The 22,242-nt window shown below is 36.3% G+C and overlaps 1 protein-coding gene and 1 long non-coding RNA gene across 6 annotated transcripts in view; one reads left to right on the forward strand and one right to left on the reverse strand.

Moving 5' to 3' along the window:
- The window catches only part of LOC132096871 (uncharacterized), a 207,753-nt gene that overhangs the window by 98,412 nt on the left and 87,099 nt on the right, over positions 1–22,242 (reverse strand). The window lies entirely within an intron of this gene.
- The window catches only part of LOC132096868 (adhesion G protein-coupled receptor L2-like), a 93,013-nt gene that overhangs the window by 20,391 nt on the left and 50,380 nt on the right, over positions 1–22,242 (forward strand). For all 5 annotated transcript variants that reach the window (XM_059502530.1, XM_059502526.1, XM_059502528.1 and 2 more), the window contains exons 3-5: positions 12,232–12,445; positions 14,213–14,322; positions 19,595–20,395. In XM_059502530.1, coding sequence (XP_059358513.1) covers positions 12,232–12,445; positions 14,213–14,322; positions 19,595–20,395 — 1,125 coding nt within the window. The remainder of the gene's footprint in view (positions 1–12,231; positions 12,446–14,212; positions 14,323–19,594; positions 20,396–22,242) is intronic.

The raw sequence follows: 22,242 nt of genomic DNA on the forward strand, positions 1-22,242 counted from the left end.
TCAGTTTTGTTTTAGCCTTTGCTAGCTCATATCTCATCATGTACATGTGACACAGCTATCATGAATCATCACTGCATTTCCATGGGAAAGGTGTCCTCAAGCACACCAGAGATAAGATTGATCCATCTTATTCATGGTTTTTCCTCACTTTCATTCAACATGCCGTATCTCCAGCCACAAACGCTGGCCAGAAAGAATGTTTTCAAAACCACACGTATCTGCTTATATGATCTGGATTTTAATGTACAGTATGTTCTAGTTTATTCATTTACATTGATTCTCCAGAAATGCCTTGTCTTAAGAGTGAACTCTCCTGACGACTGATTCTAACTACTATTACTTATTTTGGAAATTGGGGGATTTTTTTCTCCCTCCAAGATGAGTTTAGAAGAACTTTTCCTACAATGTGTCGCTTTGATCAGCTGTCACTTAATCAATTTTTATGTTTTGATTTTGGTTTATCTTTTATAACTTTGGGAATTGGGAGGTTTGATCTGCACTCAGCTCTTTGTACATCAATGTTTGTTTTCATCTTCTAGCAGCGAGACGCATATTTCTTTTGAGTTTCTGAATGACTTCTGGAAATATGAGATGTTTAAAAAAAACACCATTAACCTCAGTTGAGTTTGTGTTTGCTTTATCTGTTGAACACTCCAATAGACAGAATGGTGCAATTAAGACCACAGCATTTTACTACAGTAAAGAGTAGTCTTAAAGGGTCATGACATGAGAAATCATATTTTCCCAGGTTATTTGATATGTAAGAGATCTCCGTACCATTAAAACATCCTGCATGTGCCTAAGATAAAATAAAATAAATCCATTTACATAACCATATAACCAAGCTCCAAAACAGCACATTTGGTATTCACTTTTTAAAAATGTATATGTTTACCAATCAAAGATTCATGACATCCATAATTTATAAATAAATTCTTAACTAAATTTTACTTTGCTATTTTCCCAACTGTAAAGAGAGAGACCTGTGTCTCAAAATAGTCAAATAGTCAAAAGATTTGTACCTCTTTCCCTGTCACTTTCTTGCAACGCACATGCAAAAGAAAGACAAGTCCCTAATTCTGTTTATCACTCACATGAATAACTGAATTAATCTGCAGAGTGGTGGATTTTTTCTAAAGGTTTCCAAAAAAATCTGGAAAGCTTCTGAAATCACCAGGTTGAAAATGCAGTTTTATTTATTTCTATGCAGTTTTTTTGAAATCTCTTTTGGGTTAACCTACTGTGTTTTTATTTATTTATTTGATATAATTCTGCAGAATGGAATTTCAGTCAGTAAAGCTGGGAAATGTGCATCTAAGCCGGTTGTCAGTAGCAGAGAGAGAGCACTAGTGAACAGATTGGGTTTTGAGTGGAAAGACATGAACTTACTGCCAGTGAAGGCTAAAACTGTCACTTTTAAGTTGACTTTCTACAAAGTCAGACAGCGTTCCATATCGTTACAGTGAGCCTGAACAATTAGTTTTAAAGCCATCTCATTTCCTGGAACACGTCCAATAATTGTAAATTCTTCCTCTGTGTTATGATGAGCCTTATTATAGATTACTGCTGTAATCCTTTGAGGATTATGAGTATATGCTTCATTATGATTCGGCCCTCTGCTGGAAAAACCCACTTTACCTGTCATTGCGAGTGATGCAGGTGGCCAAAAGGTCATTTGGCCTATTATTATAAGACATTAATCAGGATTATTTGTGATTAATCATAGCCATTGAATAGTATTCAAGTAATTAATTCACAGTAATTAAGTATTCATCAATACTAATACAGATGCTACAACTAAATTTTTTTTTGTTCAATTTCTGAGGATTTAATAAGTAATTCTAGCCATTCAGCATTTTGAAAACCATAATTTTAATATTTATTAGGTATAAAGTGCAAATTATTAACCTAGTGTTTTTGTTGATTGTTTACTTTTGTTGAACTTTTATAGAACATTCTCACTTTTATAACAGGTTTTAATTTATATAAACTTTACTGATGTCACAAACTCCCACAGTCTCTGTCTGTCAAAACAAAGTTTATTTTATGTATTGATTTGAATGCTAATTAAGATCTGTAGATTAAAACTCTAAGAATTTAATATTTTTATGTGAGCATTAGGGTTGCAAAGGGGTGCGTTTCTGGTAAATTTCCGGAAAATTAGCAAAAATCCCTGGTATAATCCAAAAAATCCTGGAAAGTTTCCAAAATTTCTGGATATTTTCCACATTTTTGCAACCCTAGTGTGCATTGATCGACTCAATATGAAGTGATTATTTAAGCTGCCATAATTTTAGAGCAGTACATACACACATAAAAAGAACTGTATAAAAAAAGTCACTCAGAAATTTCTGGCTAAATTTACTAATTACATTACGCATTGAATTAAGCATAAAAATAATCATAAAATTTTGCATTTCAATTGAAATTTGAATTTTGAATTTGTTCAAAATTCGCCAACCGTACACGAGCTCCTCTCTGGACAGTGTATTATATCACTGTAAGCTTCAGCAAAATCCTTTCCTGGTGTCTGTGGCCTGATTCCTTGCGCACAACATGCGGTCCTTCTCTGGCAGTCTTGAAAAGAGGCCTGCCATATTTTTATATTCCAATATGAAAGGCCAAACAATAAATGACTCCGTAGACATTGGCTTCTGAAAGGACACACTTAAGAGAAAAGAGCAAATTGCTTGAAGTGTCTTAGATCATTGAGTGCCTAGCTTGTTTAACAACAGTGTAACAACCGATATCAGGACAAAACTATTTTAGATTGAATCAGGAAAAAAGGGAAGTGTAAATAAAAGTGCTTTCTTAGATTTCAAGTTTTTGTTACAAATCTTATTTTTCAATGTTAAAATCTTAACAGTTTTAAACTACCACTGTTTTCAGATAAAAACCCAAGCTTGAGAAACATATGCATAAAGAGTTTCTTCACGTTATTCTTTTGCATCTAATCACTGCACTGCATTATGCATGAGGTCAGATAACAGCGCAAAAAATGAGTTTCAGCGCTGTTCATTCACCTCTGTGTTGTCCTTCACATCTCATAACCTAATTCATGCTTGCAAAAAACAATCTGCAAATGCACATCCAACGCTAGGTTAAAAACAACACGGTTTAGGTCAACCCAATGCTGGTGTGTGTTAAATCAACTATAGCTGCTGGGTTAAAATGAACCCAGTATGGTGTGCAAGTTAAAATCACTTTAACACATGCATAATGACTGCAGTAGCAACACAGGCCACATTCATAATCAACAGGTTCCCTTATGAAACAAAAATATATTGCAGTATATTGGAAAATATAATGTAATATATTAGGCATATATTCTTATATATGGGATTTAATATTTATTTTTTCCAATATATTGCAATATATTGAAAGCGGCAATCATTTGAATATTTTGCAATGTATTATATAATATATGTATCATCAATATATTATTCAATGTATTCAAATATATAATATATTAGAAAAAATAAAAAGGTAAAATAATATATTACAATATATCAATATATTTTTAAGAAATATATTGGTAAATATATTTTCCTTTCGTAAGGGTTAAGATTAATCGATAATCTAGAACACCTCAAAATAGACAACGAGTAGGCAAAAGTGAAAGCAATGTGTACATATAATGACAAATCAACAGTTAAACAAAATAGCTCTTTTACAAGATTACAAGATAAAGACTCTTTCACACTGAGTGCAATGCAATAAAGTGAAGTGAATCATAAACGGATCATGCTTTCACATTGAACATGAAAACAATTGATTGTTTTTGCCTTATACATGCCTGCGTGACTGAAAATGTATTTTACACTTGAACTGTTCAGCAGATTGGCCTATCGTTCTTGACCACTGAGAAGAAGAATCACTTAAATGTTGGTGGTTAGAAACACAAAGGCCTGGTTTAGGGCTGGGCGATATATATAAAAAAATATTATATCTCGATATTGTCAAAATTTTTATGATATTCGATATATATCTCGATATGTTTGCATTTGCATTTAAATAATAAAAAATAAAACAACATGATTTTCTTTTTCCCATTAAAAAGAAATAAAAAACTATTTAGATTAAACAGCTAATTTAAGCAGTTAAAAAATCTAGACCAAAAGATCACTTACTGCTTTTTATTAAATGAATACATGTAGGCCTATATGTAACTGAAGCAGTGCAAATGAAGTAACAGTTACAGAAAGTGCATTCTGTCAACTTTTTAGTGCATGCAATTCACAATTTAAACTATGCAACTGGGATAAGTATTTTAGTTTTTAAGCTAAGAACACAAGTCTGTCAACTGTCTGGGGTTTTTAAGAGAAGCTCTGTGGCATGAAACTATGTTCCTACTAACACTAAAAACCCTCTTAGATGGGGAGCTAGTTGCTGAAGCACATAGCTATTTCTTATATATAAATATATATAAATGAATACCAAAGACTTTTGCATTTTCTCTGTCTATATTATGGAAACTGGTAAACATATCAGTGAAATTCCCCAATAGTAATTCCAAATGGCCATAGCCTATGTTTCTCTATTCAAACATCAGCGGTCGAGTAAGTGCATTTATTTTGCGATCACAAACGCAAACAATACAGTTGAGATCTCACGACAGAACACAGACCGGCTGAACGACGCTTTCATTAGATCGCTCAATTCCAGCTTGTTAGTGCTTTCAGATTATCATCAGCGGCTTTTCCGCAATGAGGAGTGAGCACGTGCACATGGTTGCCAGATTGCTTAAAATAAGCAAACACTGGGCAGAAAATGTATCCTTGTAACAGTGGAGCTGTGATTGGGAGATTTAAACTCTTGTTATCTGGCAACCGCTATCATTACAGCTCTTAGCTGTTACAGCAGTTACAGGTTCCTTTTTTGGACATTCGGCGCGTTCTTTTGGGAAAGTATGCTTGAATTTGAAATATTCGATATTCCCGATATATTCAAATTGTACATCGTCGTCAAAATTATTCCGATGTTATCGCTAATATTCGATATATCGCCCAGCCCTAGCCTGGTTCTACTGGGGTGCTAAGCCTCAAAACTAAAGAAAAAACACACTCAGTTGAGGCTACAAAAATTGTATATTGGCAAAACAGATATGGTGAACACTTTAGCACGTACTTGTGTTCACGCTCTGTGGCGCATCAGTGGTTTCTCTTTACAATGTGTTTTTTGCAGTAATACGCAATGTGTCCAATCACAGTTTGCACTGGTTTTCAAAACCGCTTTCTATGCAAAAGCAGCACCTCTGGGAATGAGATCTAAATCACAATATGATTGCGCAGATCCTTTCATTGACACACTGGTTGGAAAAAAAAAAACTTGCTTTGTTGCACCGTGATTGATCACGCACAATGTGAATAGCTCTATAGGGAATTATTGTTTCGATTCAAGAACATCATTGCAGCATACATTTGCACCGATTAATCACACTTAGTGTTAAAGGCACAATTTGACCAATTATTTCTTCCAACCAATGAAAATAGCTCCACTACTGCCAAACCATCTGAGTGACACCAAAAAACATGCAGACTTGAAAGCCTGCAATAAACTCTGAAAGTCAGTGATAAACTGTCTATTATAGGAAATCAACAGGATTTTCCTCTTCGTTTAAAGCATTTTAACCTCTTGAGATGTTTTGGTGTGAGAGACAACACTGACAAAAACCTCAGGTTTAAACGAACACCTTTCTTGCCAGAAACAAAACAAAACTACAAGTGATGCATTTATATATTTAAAAAAAATTATAAAAATGCATTTGCAAAGTTAGACATATTCACAAAAAATCCCAGATTATTATATTTAACATTCCCTGCAAGAAAACACAGATATCTGTGTAAACAGTAGGGACACCCATCTTAATGTTGTGTATTCTATGTGAATTGACCATAAACATTACAGATGCACTCAGTAACAATTGATTTACAGACATTCATTTACATATCTAAAACAATTATAATAATTATGAATGATAGTAATTATACCAGAGTATTGTACTCATTTGATGATATTTTTAAATATAGTCTATCAAAAAAAAATTCATCATAGTTGTGTGTGTCCTCAATGATAAAGATGCCTTTTGTCAAACAGGTTCCAGACTGTTTTTTCATACTCGCATATTTCTTCATATCTGTAGTCAGTGTGTTTCAGGTCTGGTGTGGATTAGTCACAGTCTGGAACCTGGTTTTGTCTGTCAGGATTTCGTTTTGCCCCCTCGGTTCCTTAAGTAGCTCACTACTACTGCACTTATTTTTGTGCGCACATTGTACTTTGTATTGTACTTCTTGCAAAATCAATCAAATGTTAAACATTTGATCAAAAATAAGAGGGATTAAACAAAATGTTACTTTTTAATTAGTACTGTCCTGAATAGGATATTTATCTCAAACACACACACACACACACACACACACACACACACACACACACACACACACATATATATATATATATATATATATATATATAGCAAAATTATTTTGTTGCTTCTTGCATGTTTTGCGACTGACTCATTTGTCATCTGCTCTGCTTTGTCGGAGTGGGCGGAGCTAAAGATCTCTTTTGGCACACTCACTCACTGTGAGACTCTGATTGGTGGAATTTTCTGTACAGCATCATGGGTAATGTAGTTTTTCACCATAAATCCCAGTATTAAATACAATCATAAAAAACAATTATTAATGCGATTAGATGGGTTCAACAAAAGCAAATACAATCAATTCACAACCTCTTTTAAAGTTTATCAGTTAATGTTAAAAATGTATTTCCCAATGGAGAAAACGAGTTTTTACTTCTGAAACCTGACTGTTGCACTCTATACTGTACCAGGTGAGCTAATGAGCAAGTTTACCATGTGCCATATGGAGCTAGTTATGTGATGCAGACAACAAAATGTATTTGTTTACAAATACTGCACTTGGTGAAAGCGGGTTAATGTCATAACATAGTATTGTTCAGTAATCTGTTCCTTTAACTGTAATTTGTGTGTAAAGGAATTCAAGTTGTTGGTGTTTTACTGAAACTAATATTCATTTCATCTGAAAACTGTCCTGAATTGTATGTATAGTAAAATTTTTGGAGTTCTGCAGAAATGTAGGTAGAGGCTTTTTGAGTGATAAACAATGTTAAAATAATGAAAATTAGAACCTCATGCATCTTCCCAGCTAAAATGAGATCAACAGGTCAAAACATTTCTATGCCGCTAGCATCGCAAATCCAAGTGTTGGTGAAATTGCAAAACTAATGATTAATTCATTTCCAGAAAATTTCATAAACACTCCCCATATGCCAGTTTTCATCCTCCAAATCGGACAGACCTGACCCAAACTCATGCCTTCGATGTGAGTCACTGTTGCTGTGTTGGGCTTTTTTAGATGCTCGCATAAACAAAGCCGTTTTTGATGATGCCACAAAATCATTGTGTGTAGTGTTTGGTAAACTGTTGTTTTTGCCTTGTGGTGCATTTTGGACAAGGGGTTACTTTCTGATGGTAAGAATTCCTCAAACAACAGTGAAATTTAGAAGCTGAAGTGCTGAGAAGAAGAAAAACTTTAAAAGGCAAACATTGCATTTTAAAAGAAGATTAACCCCCTTCCAGTACATCTTAAATCCTTTTGGAAAATACAGTAGAACAGTGTAAACCCTGCATTGCTCGGTATATTGGATTATAGGTACTTGAGAGCAGTTTGCACATTTTCCTTTTCTTCTGAAGCTACTTGGCGTCCAGTAATACGGGAAGAAAATCACAAAAAAAGACAAGTAGGCTCAAGAAGTCCCTGCTGAGTCTACTGTGGGACTTCTCATACTTTTCTAAAGATGACACCATCCTTTTCTCATCTCCACCCATTTTTCAGTCTGAGAAATCCCCCGTTGAGTCCGGGACACAATGGGGGCCGGTCGAGGGGGAGTGTTTTGGATTTGCATGCAGCTGTTTGCTGTTCCTAAAGCTACAAAGGCCAATCAAATCTGCATTAATGGAGGGTGACAGGCAGGAATCCTGCTGGAAGCGGCCCTCACACTCGCACGCTTGGGAGATGCAATGCTTTTCTGCCTAAATGGTCACTGAGCGGGATCTTTCCACGAGAAATGATTAAAACTTGTAATAAAACTGGAAAGCAAACAAAAATGTCCTGCTTGTTAATGGTCTAATGACATGCAGGTATACATTTAATCTTAGTAAAGTGTGTGCATAAAACACATTTAATCTTATTAAAGTGTGTGCATAAAAATAATTTATAAAACATCTTAGCTAAGACCTCTTTTAGGGTCTTTATTATTATTTTTTAGTTTTTAAATCTAATTATAATAATGGAGACATAAATATATTACTGTTGTAACTTACAGTTGTACTGTAAAATAAAAACAATATTTGATCATTATAAACATCTTTTAACTTAACAGATTACCGATGTTTATGCCCTCGAGCGTTTAAGGTTTAAAATCCTTGAGCTTTTCTTCTGGGGAATTTCTGTAAACTTCTGTCCACAGAAATATTGGAAATTATGCAAATGTGTCAATAAAGTAAACCAAAATACATTCCAGAAATGCATAAACTCAGAGCGCATACAGAGATGGAGTTGGTTAGAAAGAAAAAAAAAATTGTCAAGAGGTCTTGACAATAAGATATAAATAAAATAAAAACTACTAAAAGTAATATACATACAATAAAAAATAATAATTGCAAGAGGTCTTACCTGCGTAAATAAATTAAAGTTCTATCGAGAAGCAGAAAATGGGGTATATTGTGCAACGATATTGGCTATGCTGGCTTGAGCCCACAGCAAACACCAGGAAGATGCATAAGAAAACTACTTCAGCCACTGACCAGGATTCCTGATAAAATTCCAAGTCAAGTCCAATGGAACAGGATCACAGCTAATTAGAATCCAGCTAGAACTGTTGCCATGGCAATGCATGGAACATTGCGCGTAATGTATTATGTATGGCATCGGATTCCCCCTTAACATGAGTTAAGTTAAAAGAAAGCGTGAGATAAAGAGGCATGCACTTTGGCAGGCTGGTTTAGGGCGACTGTTACTGCTTTCCTCTCTTTCTTCCCAGCTTTGATGTAAATCTCGACTGCTGCTGGCAGAAGGTGAGTCTGAAAAACTGTGCTGGTGTGTGGAAATAAATATCGACTCTAGAGAGCCAGTGAGTGGAGCAACATGTTGGAGACTGCAGAGTATAGACAACAGAACGGTTTACTTTGCACTGTTCATCTGTGCACGTCTTTCCAAAGAACAACAAAAGCTCATTATCAAGATAAAGTCAGGTTCTCTTCCAGTCAAATGACACATGCATGCGGGATAACGTCCAAACTAACAAAGGACTCAGTGAAGTCTTGCCCACATCGTTTCACTCAGAAATGCATCATATCTATCAGGGATATTGAACAGTCGGCTGGTCATTTTGCAACCAAACCCTGCGGCTTGAGTCTGAACCCAATGTCTTGAGACCATCACAGAATTTACACTCTTAAGTCAGCCGGCTTTGAAATGCCAACTTATGGTTATCTCTGCATGTCATACTGGATACAAAATAAATAAATACATAGTCTTACGCATAAATAGATAAATCTTACGCAAACACCAACACACTCTCTCGAAACTGCCAGTTGAAATACCTCATGCTCAATGTTCTTCATTTAGGTGTTCCTAATATTTACAGTTGTGCATGTTAGTTTTTCATAAAGCAAAGTATAGCTGCATTAGTGAACATACTGTGTCTATTGTGCAATAGAAAATGCTTCTCAATCAGTAATACGGAATGCCAAAAAATAATTTTAGAAAAAAAGGACTTTTGAAAAAGATCACCCTTCCATGTTTAAATTCAGCAAATAATTATTGACCCAGTCACCCATTTAGAGCATATTTGTCTATATTTCTATATTAAGTATTTTCTGTTTATTAAGTCTTAATTTGCTTTTTTTTTTTTTTTTTTTTACAAATTGAGATCACTTAAATGATCTTAAATTCATAGTCATTACATGAAATGTTGCATGCATTGCAAAAAATAAATGCATAAATATATAAATGAATACAAATAAAATACAATTAATTCTTCCTCAGTATTTCCCCCCACTTAAATCAAGACACATTTACCTGAGAAGCAAAATTAAGTCTTGTTTTCTGAGAAACAGAACAAAATTATGCATAAAACAAGAACTAAAATTTGTTAATGTGACAAATACTGAAGAAAACAGCACTTTTTTTAAAAGTATGGCAATCTATTTAAGTTTCTATTTAAGTTGTGATTTCAAGCTTCGAATCATTGCAAATACAAGACATTTACACTTAGAGACCATATTGATGTATTGTTTCTCTTTTAACCTTTTCCTTAAATTGTGTACTTGGTCTAAAGAAGGTCTTAAACTCTCTTCCTTCATAAAACCGGCAGAAAGCCTGAATTAGGGCTGCATAATTAAAAATGTCAACGTTATAATCATGCAAATGTAGATTAAATCTCAAAAAGTCTACTTGTTTTCTCTTTACCATGTTTTAACACAGTTTGTGCAGTGTTGAGCACTGTGGCTTGACTAACTCACTGCCTGCTGAATGAGAGTGAGAAACGGAAATCCTGGAGTGGATCTGGAGCAGCGTATTCAGTCCTCAGTGACTGAGAATCTAACCTTCTGTCTCAATATCGCTATAAAATAAATAATAATTCAGCTACATCAGTGCATGCGTTATAACAAGCACAGAAGCACATTTTTTATGACAGTCTCTAGATGACTTCTGTTTGTCATAATGCATGCACTATGTAAGTTTTGCTTCTGAAAGGGAAACCCCTACAAAAACATATGCAATAAGGTCAGCTGCAAAAATAATTGTTTTTCAATTGCTATTTATTCCTGCGTGTCTCTAGTAAATCTTGACAGTAATTTTTAACTCCAAAAAAGAGGGTTTGTGTTGCTGCAAGCTGAGAGGAAAAGTCTGTGTAAGCTCATTGAATCATACAGTAACAAGTTATGAAATTTGGCACACAGTTAGTGGACAGTCCCAATGTAAACTAGATGTCTCTGCTTGCATATTTTAAAAGATGTGGTCCAGAAACCTCATTGTACAGAAAAACAATATCTGAAATATGGCATGGCAACAGAAAACGCCTCTTTATGTTTTGGTCAGTAATATCATCTACTTTGTCCTCCCACACTTCACAATGTTGCCTACATCTTAGGGAAATCTGACCAACCATATGGTCATAACCATAGCTTCTGCATGGCAGTCTTTAATATTCATATCTCATAGTATGTTGGCTTTTTGCGAAGATGCAAAACAAAATGCACGCCATCTCATTTATTTGTCTGGTGACATGCATTAATAGCAGATATCAGACAACATCTATTTTTGTTGATATGTTTATTTGGTCAATTGTGAATTTGCTGCACCAAAAGAAATATGCTGACCCATCTATTTCATACAGGACTCAGGAAATCAGAAAACCAGTCATAAGAGTAGATTTTTGGAAATTGAGATTTATACAGCATCTGACATCTGAATAAATAATCTTTCAATTGATGTATGGTTTGTTACGATAGGATAATATTTTGGTGAGATACAACTATTTGTAAATCTGGAATCTGAGGGTGCAAAAAAATCTAAATTTTGAGAAAATCACCTTTAAAGTTGACTAAATGAAGTTCTTAGCAATGCATATTGCTAATCAAAAATTAAGTTTAAATATATTTACAAAATATCTTCATGGAACATGATCTTTATTTAATATCCTAATGATTTTTGGCTTAAAAGAAAAATCAACAATTTTGACCCTTACAGTGTTTTTAGGCTATTCTACAAATATACAGCATAACCTTAAGCCTGGTTTTGTGTTCCAGGGTCACATATTATGACATTACTCCAAGAGCTATAGACATAATGCATACTAAAAATGCAGTTTGTAATTTTGCATATGACACCAAACCAAGTCATTACTTCATGCATCCATTTGTTATACATATTAACTGATAAATATCCAGTTGCTACCTAGTAATATCCAATACTTAATGCTTTTGTGGTTAAAAAGTGTAAAACAAGGCATTGCATGATTAAAAACATATACAGTATATACAAGATTTGCAAAAAGTGTCTGTTATTTTCAAAACGGTTTCATTCAAAGTCTTTCACAAGGATGCACTGTTTTAGGTTTTTCTGTGTTCAATGTTGGTGGGCCATTAAAGCTGAAATCCTCTGACCTAACACATCTGTGATCTGCCTGTCTTTCCTCCAGCGTTCAGTCGTGCAGCGCTGCCGTTCGGTCTGGTGCGGAGAGAGCTGTCCTGTGAGGGTTACCCCATCGATCTGCGCTGCCCGGGGAGTGATGTCATCATGATCGAAACCGCCAACTATGGCCGCACAGATGACAAGATATGCGACGCTGACCCCTTCCAGATGGAGAACATTAATTGCTACCTCCCGGATGCATATAAAATCGTATCTCAAAGGTAAAAGACTATCTGCCAAGCATTGCCTCTAGTCCAAATGTGGATGCTATTTCCTCGCTTCCTTTTCGCTTGTAGCTACTGAATTTGGCTAAGCAGATATTGTGTGCTTATTTCTGAAAAGCTCTAGAGTTTAACATGCAATCTCAAGTTCAGATTCTTCCAGAGTTCTTTTATAAATAAACGCCACCTGTGTTAGTCCACTTTCATTCGTCCAAACCTCATTAGGGTTTGACATATTCCATTCTGTCTCTGTTAGTTTGGGAATACTCAAGACCTTCCTCAAAATGAACCATATGCTTCTGCTTTCAGGATGGCCTACATTTGAGCATTATGAGGGTTAAAATGGTTAAACAATATGTCTGTTCTTCACTTCAATAACTGTGCTTTCCACACTGTTTGGCCCGAAATAAAAGAAAATATATCCAGTACGAGAGAAAGCATGTGAACTTTTAATGAGGCAAGCACTATTTAACCTATTATTGGTTGTTTGTCACTAAGTAAGGTTTGTTGCCTTTGTATTCTAACACTGCATTGCTACATACTGTACTGCTTTGTTAACTTAGGTTGCCAGATCTGAGTAAAAACTAGCCCAATAAAACTATTCTAATGGCCCAAGCCCCAAATATCAAAACCTCACTGTTATATACTACACACAATTTTAACTTGAAAATCACTGTACAGGCTAGTCATGATCATAAAAACTGTCTATATTCACAAAGAAGTCTCAAAGGCTCTCTGCTAGTGGCCTTTCACCTTCACAAAACTCATGATCCAGCACAGTTTTAGAATCGGCAACATTTAAAATGGGTAAAAGATTTAAATACAAGCATTTCAGTCAAAAACGGTTCATGCAATTCGACAAACTTTTAACCTACAGGGGAGAAGAGATACAGCCAGCAGCACCGGTTTAAAAGTCACCCAATTGTGTGGTAAAACCACAGACTTGGCAACCCTGATGTTAAACCCGCTCCAGAGCTATCAGGGTTTAAAGAGACAATAACCCAAGGTTAAACACAGTGTGAAAAGCCCAAAAACTGGAAGTCGACTCTCCGTTATTCAGCTGCCAGGGCTTCAGCTGGCAATGCTACTCAACCAGCAGAAAGCAGCATGGCATTAGTTCAGCCAAAAATGAAAATTCAGTCATCTTTTACTGTTACCTATGAATGGCACCAGAGAGGTAATTCTCAAGTTGTATTTATATTCAGTGCTGGGGGATTTTAATTTTAATTTTTTTTTGTTAAATTCCATGTCAGAATTACTTGCAGTTGGCCTTGAGTTAGAATTAATAATTTTTTCCCCTGGTTAGCCTAAAGCCAAAATGTCTTGTGGTTAACATGAGGATGTGTAAGCATGCATTAACACAGCCGTACTCAGTGCATGCAGAACATGATGCAAGGAAGGTGCAATTAACAAAAATGATACAAGACGTCTTCATGCAGAAGCTCGATGAACACACAACTAATCTAGAGGTGTGTGGGGGGGGGGGGGCGGCTCATGTAAGGTGCTAATGTGAAGATAAAACTGTGTTGAAGATGATATTTTGAAGAATATGGGTGTGCAAAGAATCATTGGTCCAGATTGACTTGGTATGGAAAATATAAAATACCAAAATCCTAATGAAGTCAGTGGGAACCAGAAATTGTTTGTTTACCAGCATTCTTTAAAGTATCTCCAAAACAGTAAATGAAGACAGAATTGAAATTTTTGGGTGACTATCCCTTTAAGTGGGAAGTTTTGTCCATTAATTAATTTCACTGAATGTTTCAGGTGTAACAATCGGACGCAGTGTGTTGTCATCACCGGCTCGGACATCTTTCCAGATCCATGTCCTGGGACATACAAGTATCTTGAGGTCCAGTATGAATGTGTGCCATACAGTAAGTGATCTTACAAATATTCTGAAATATAAAAAATATTTAAAATAATAATAACAATTTAACTTGTTTATTTTACTGCAATGTCTTGCAAAGTAATAGTAGAACAGTAAAATGCTGAAATGTAGTATTATAGAATTTGGTATGGCATATTTTTTAATAATAATAATAATAATAAATAAAACATCTAAACTTTATTTGTATGTGGGTCAAAGATGATATGTCGCATTTTGGTGTCCGCATCAAATAAAATTTACAAAATGGATTTTATATACAGAAAAGCATATGAAATGCAAGTAAAGTGTCTGGTTTAATATTTAAATTACTTTTGTGAAAATAAAATGTCAATATATATTGGTGAAATAATAAAGATATATTTATGTAAAAATAAAACAATGTCCTTATTCTGATCTGTTCTTAATAAAACATATAAAAGAAAAAGTGGTAATGCTAAATTTGACTATTTTAAATTCAAACCTAGTGGTTTGAAGGTTAGTGGCAAGAATTGGTAAAGATTTAAAATTACAATGAATTAGTATTTTTAGGGCTGCACTGTCATCTGATTCAGTAAATATGACAACAATGTTTTGTTTTTTTTGCTACGTCTAACACTGTTACACTAATTGACATTTTAGTGGGTGTCTTCAGTAGATCATGGTATTTTTAATAGTCTATTAAAAATAAATCCATAAAAATAATGCTGTATTAAACTTGTATTGTTTTGATGCTTAAACCCCCTTTTCGTCTTTGACCCATGTTTTGATGTTGAATAAGTAATAGCACCCCACATGTAATATACCACTTCAAACATGCATAGTAAGCTTACTAACAGCTTTTATCTTTATATCATAGCTCTGTTCCAAAACATAGTGAGCTGCTCTTCTCAGGATGTGTGTTTTCATTTAGGATGCTTCCTAAGTGATTTCCGACTCTCTTCATGTGCAGCAACTCTATCAAAAGTCACAATTCATGTTACTATGTTGCCAAGAAAATCACACAATAACCTAACCTAGTGCTAATATAGAAATCACCAACCCAAAATTATATTTATTTGCTGTGTAGTACAGACCAATGCATTTATTTATATATTTATATAGAGTATACGTTTGTGTGTGTATATATATTATAAATCTATACATTTAAAATGAATACAAATAATCAGTGCAGTGCATTGTGGGATTGCCTTATCCATAAAGGAAAGTTGCAATGCTGCCATAGATATAGACAGACATTTGGCATGTTTTGAGTGCACCAATGAAGCCTTAAAATACTCTCTCTATACAGTAAGCAGCTCATTAGGATTTGGAACAGAGCCATTGTCCATTTCAGCATTTAGCTTGGTGCCGTTGTTTCTCAGTCAGTGATTAAATGGAAAGGTGTTTACTCTGTGTTTAATATCTTCAGCTCAGCTTTTGTATTTCTGATTCTTTGTCCAGCCTTGCAGCTGATGGCCGTTGTGTCCTTGAGAAATAAAATATTCTGTCTTCAGACATCTTTTCTACAGATGCTTTGTTTCTTGTATTTGTCTCTCCATTGAAAGACTAGTTTTTTTTCTTCAGATGGATGTTGGAGGACCATGTCCTGTTTGTGTTGGCCAATAATTTTGGCTCCTGTTTTTTCAGAGACTGATATGTCTTTTAGTTTCTACAACAATATTGTGCAGCACAACCGTCTTCAACATTGATAATAATCAGAAATGTTTCTTGAGCAGCAAATCAGCATCTTAGAATGATTTCTGAAGGATCGTGTGTCACCGAAGACTGGAGTAATGATGCTGAAAATACAGTTTTTCTCACAGGAATCAATTCCATTTTACAACATACTCACATGGAAAGGTTGTTTTAAAATGTAATATAACTGTTTTTAATGCATTTTTCAACAAAAACATTCAGTCTTGGTGAGACTTCTTTTAAAAAAAACATAAAATCTTACAGATCCCAAACTTTATTTCTCTTTGGTTTGGCTTTTCGTTTTAATGATATCATTAAAACCAAGCAGAAGCCTGTTTGTGAGTCAGATTGTTTCTTTGGCAGTGGATTGCATAGACGACCACTGGAGCACTAATCCTCCCCTTCAGGAAATTAAGAGTGCAAACCTTCTCACTTAATTCATATTCATGATCCAAGTTTGTTACTACTTTCAATTTCAAATTCAATTTATTGTCCAAAAAATAATTTTCATATTATATTAATATGAGATCATGAAAATTTAAATGTATGTTAATTAATGCATTAAAGGGTTAGTTCACCCAGATAGCAAATTTATGTCATTAATAACTTACCCTCATGTTGTTTCAAACCCGTAAAACCTCCGTTTATCTTCAGAACACAGTTTAAGATATTTTAGATTTAGTCCGAGAGCTCTCAGTCCCTCCATTGAAGCTGTGTGTACGGTCTACTGTCCATGTCCAGAAAGGTAAGAAAAACATCATCAAAGTAGTCCATGTGACATCAGAGGCTCAGTTAGAATATTTTGAAGCATCGAAAATACATTTTGGTCCAAAAATAGCAAAAACTACGACTTTATTCAGCATTGTCTTCTCTTCCGTGTCTGTTGTGAGAGAGAGTTCAAATCAAAGCAGCTGGATATCCGGTTCGCGAACGAATCATTCAGTTCACCAAATTGAACTGAATCGTTTTAAACTGTTTGCATCTCTAATACGCATTAATCCACAAATGACTTAAGCTGTTAACTTTTTTAATGTGGCTGACACTCCCTCTGAGTTCAAACAAACCAATATCCCTGAGTAATGCATGCACTCAAACAGTACACTGACTGAACTGCTGTGAAGAGAGAACTGAAGATGAACACCGAGCCGAGCCAGATAACGAACAAAAGACTGACTCGTTCACGAGTCAAGAACCGGTTGCATCGGTTTTTGGATCACCAGTAGTTCTTTCGGACAGTTTGATTCAATAAACCGGTTGAAGAAAACGTTTCACCGGTTCTTTTGCGCTCGACGTATAATGGCGTCATTTGCGATGATTGCCCTTGATTCAAGCCTTCTGTTTACCCGTGCTCATAACACTAGCACAGAATCAGTTCAGAATCAATCACCAAAAGAATCAGTTCAGTTCAGACCACTGTGTGTCGGTCTGCTTCACGCTGAATCACACATGCGCAGTATCATCAGCTCCTCGGTTCACGAATCGGACGCGTCCGACAGAAACGGTTCTTGACTCGTGAATGAGTCAATGTTTTGTTCGTTATCTGGCTCGGCTCGGTGCAATTACTCCGGGATATTGGTTTGTTTGAACTCAGAGGGAGTGTCAGCCACATTAAAAAAGTTAACAGCTTAAGTCATTTGTGTGTGCTCTCGGACTAAATCTAAAATATCTTAAACTGTGTTCCAAAGATAAACGGAGGTCTTACTGGTTTGAAACAACATGAGGGTAAGTTATTAATTACATAAATTTGCTATCTGGGTGAACTAACCCTTGAACTTGCCTGTATATGTGTTATTTGTTTTTGTAACAATGCATTGTTCACAATAATGTTGTTCAACTGCAATCTTATCTAATCTTAGAGAATAATTGAATATTAGACAATTAGTGGTTAAAAGTGTCATTTTTAAATGCCTAGTAATATCTGTCTGCCTCTTTATGTTGTAGTTTTTCTTTCTCCTGCTCTCTAACCGCTAACTTCTCTCTTTGTTGCTAGGTGTCCACTGATAGCAACATGATTGATTAAACCTTATTCTCAGTAACACAGGTGTTGTCCCTAAGTGTTTTACTTTGAACGTTTTTTTTTTCTCTGCATATGCTCTAAATTTTCCCATTGGATGGTCTCTTCTTTGACGTAAATGTATTGGCCTGTATATGTAAATGTAAGGTTTTTTGGGGGGGCTCTTCTAATCTTTTCTCTCCCTTGACGCTCTTTCCATTCTCTTGTTTTTCCACGGCTCAAAATAGAAGTGGAGCAAAAAGGTAAATGACTGCTCTGGCACTCAGTCCTCAGCTCCTTGTTTTGTGTTGTATGGTTTCGAACCCTTCCCACTGCTCCCCCCCGCCACCCCATCGCCTACATGATATCAAGATGGAGATCTATCGAACCCAAGCCCAGAAAATGTTGGGTTGGAGATTTAAATGTCAAAAATACACCTTTTTATATACTTCACACATGGATATTACAGTGAAATCTTCTTGTATTGTATATTATTGTCCATTTTCCAAGGTCATGCATATAATTTGTATGATGAAATACTTTATAATTTCCCAGTTAAATGTGCAGAACCAATTAGAAGTAAGCTGTCTTTCAGGTGATCCCTGCAAAGTGCAAACACTGTGGGTTTAACAACAAATTACTTTTAAGTGTCTAGTTCAACCCAACTTCGACTCAGCCACTGGTGAGACTAAAGTAAGACCTTTTTGTTTTTAAGACAGGGAAAACCAGTTTTGAAAACCTGTTTGGAATTTTTTTTTATGGCAATCTATTCAGTGACCCTAGAAGCACAACAATCACATGCTTCACGTTAAAGTAAGATAAGCTCTTTGACACAGTTGGTTCATATACAATGAACTTTGGCTGAAATTTATTTGGCTTTTTCCTTCAATGATATTGATGGGAGAGAGAGGCTGACTGTCTGTAGCCATCTGCATGTGATATGCTGTTCATCACAGACTTTGCATTTCCAACTGGTTCAACACCAACTAAAGACGGGCGCGTTTGGCAAAGGCCTCGCTCTCAGTGACATGAACGAAGACTCTTCTCTTTGGCTCTCATCCTATCTGTCCTGAACAGCATTGTCATCCTGTTCCCTTGACCTCCGTGTCCTTTCCTCCCGCCTCTCATGTGTCATGGGTTCTTTCCTCAGACATGATCCATGTATGTGTGTTTACTTTCAAAGGTATGGCTTTTGCAACCAATCCAACAAACCCTCCCCATACTGTTGATGTAAAAGAACCGTGAACGTAGATATTCCAAAATAAATGTTATCTGTCCATTAGCGTTGTTTCTCTCATCTTTTTTCATTTGCAGGACTTTTTTGCCGTCCTCTTCTTCCCTCTTGTCTGTTCCTCTTAGTTAAACTTGTTTGAGAACTATCCCAGGGAGCAAGGCATCCTCAAAACAGAGTCTCACTTAACCTCTCGTTTTTTTCGACTATGCACGCAACACCAATAATCACACTGTCAAAGTGAAAATGTGGTACATTAGCATCTGAAATCCATGTTTTACTTAGACACATCCAAAGATTTGGACCTAAAGTATGCATAGAAGGTCTTTGAGTGCATTCCTGGTTCATTTTCTAACTCTAGTTCTTGACATTTCTTCCCAGTTTTTATTTGCCCTGGGACTCTGAAAGCGGTAGGAGATCCAGCCTTTGTCTTTGAGGCGGAACAGCAATCTGGAGCTTGGTGCAAAGACCCCCTGCAGGCGGGGGACAAGATCTACTTCATGCCGTGGACTCCATACCGCACTGACACGCTCATAGAGTACGCCTCACTTGACGATTTGCGAAATGGTCGACAGACGACTACCTACAAACTTCCACACCGTGTTGACGGAACCGGATTTGTGGCATACGATGGGGCCATCTTCTTCAACAAGGAACGCACAAGAAATATCGTCAAGTTTGACTTGCGGACTCGGATAAAGAGTGGGGAGGCCATAGTCGCCAATGCCAACTACCACGACACCTCTCCGTATCGCTGGGGTGGGAAAACAGACATTGACTTGGCGGTGGACGAGCGGGGACTGTGGGTTATCTACGCTACAGAACAGAATAACGGACGTATCGTTCTCAGCCAACTCAATCCTTATACTCTGCGCTTTGAGACTACATGGGAGACTGTCTACGACAAACGCTCTGCCTCCAATGCCTTCATGGTGTGCGGCATACTCCATGTGGTCCGTTCCACCTATGAAGAGAATGAAAGTGAGGCCAGTAAGAGCCAAATTGACTATGTGTATAGCACCAAACTGGGGCAAGGGGAGTATGTCAATATCCTCTTCCCTAACCAGTATCAGTACATCGCAGCTGTGGATTACAACCCGCGGGATAACCAGCTATACGTGTGGAATAATTTTTACATTCTGCGATACAATCTGGAGTTTGGGCCACCCGATCCAGACGAAGGTAAGACTCATTATGGTCTTTATGGAGTCTGATTTGTCTGCAGAGCGTAGGCTTTTATGGATGATTTCATTTTAATTTTGAGTACTATAGAGAGTCCTCTTAACCAAAATAGCTGAAGTGCATGGGATTATTGTTTTGTGTGATTGTTGCAGTGTCTGCTTGTGAAGGCATATTATGGCAGTGAGCCAAGCAAGGCTCTCATTCGCTCGACTCAAGTAGCTGAGTCTCTGCAGTCCTATTCCCATCTATTTTTTCCATAACCATGTAAATCTCACCCATAAACTCTAAACCAGGAGCTGCAGGGGGATCTTCACAATTGGCATGTTTCACAAAAGCATCTGAGAAGCCTAGAATAAAATTATCTCAGCTTGTTCCAATTGGTATCGGATTAATTTCCTAGAGAATGGGAAAGAGTCTCATATCATTTGGTGTGTGGTGAAGGAAAATGCATAGCATTTGCATGAAAAGATGCAGTTATCATTGGCTGTAAAAAGGCTCAAGGAATGACAGTTCTACCAAGAGTGGACCTCTTTTGCACGGTAAGTGTTAACTAAACCTAGCTTTAACTTTGCTCAAGAAAATCTGTAGTCTAAGCTAGTTGCCTTTGCTTTCTCCAGAAATGTGTTAAAGAAATAGTCATTGCATGGCCAAATGCATGTATCATTGCCTCACAACAAAGGCTTGAAAATTGACTTGCCAGAGGAAAAAAGATCAGTCATCAAGAGCCATTCATTTTGATTGGAAGCCACCAGACAACATTCTTCTGTTAGCAAGAAGAATAATTAAACAGAAACACAATGTTATTATTTTTGTGCCAAATACCCTGTGCATGCAAGAGTGTATTTTATGTGCAAAAATGTGCATGTGTAAAGAATTATTGTATTGTAAAACCATGTATCTTTTTTGCAAAAAAGGGCCATATGACCGTTTCTAAAAAATGTACCCAGTCATCAATATTCCCCCCCTCATTCCTCATAGGCTGAATATCTGGTGCAAAAGCTATGCGCCATTGAGCATGTGAGCAGTGAAAGCTCTGAGCACACAGAGTATGTATGAGGAGAGAAAGCCAGTGAGATCTTGAACATGTACTGCAGTCACAAAGATCTCAGAATTGTGTTCAGATGTGGACATCAGTACATTTTTTGATGAACATTTCAGTTAGAATTGAATGCTGAAACTGAGTTCCCATGTATGTAAAATACTTTTGCATGCTCAAAATATCCCCTTGTGTGTGCGGAGTTGTGGCACAAAAATAGCTCCATAAAAAACTATGGTAAGTGTTGGCATTGGTGCCTGCAGTGCTTTAGCAGCACTTCCCCTTTTGACTAGGTCTGATTGTTTCCATTTCTGTCTGCTGTCCTAAGCCGTGTGCATGCAAAGGTCGAGCCTTGGAATTTTCAAGATCCTCTTTCCCCCCTTCAAGCCACAATTAAGTCAGCACACTAAATTTTAACTGGCCCACCATGCATGACAGGGAATGCATGCGTTCAGCCTTTTCATTCTGGCAGTCACATGTATATGGAATTAACATCTGAATTATCATAATTGCTGTTAGTGGGTGATCAGGGCAGTGAAGCGAATTTGGGATGGTTTTGAATTGCCATTGACAAGCCAGTGGTTTTGTTTTTTGGTTGTTTTTGCCATACTTTAATTTACTAAGTCTGCAGTATTAATTAAAATTTTGATCTATTGGGTCAAATTTCACAGGAAATTCCAGGCTTACTTCATTCATTCTTGCATGTTTACGTCATATCTTTAAACATTTGTCCAGCTGCTTTATCCCGTTTTTGGCTGAGGATTGGTTGTACCTTGTTGCTACATAAATAGTGTTGTTGTGTAGAATTTGA

The sequence above is a fragment of the Carassius carassius genome, chromosome 20 (genome assembly GCF_963082965.1).
Source record: "Carassius carassius chromosome 20, fCarCar2.1, whole genome shotgun sequence".
Lineage (NCBI taxonomy): Eukaryota > Metazoa > Chordata > Actinopteri > Cypriniformes > Cyprinidae > Carassius > Carassius carassius.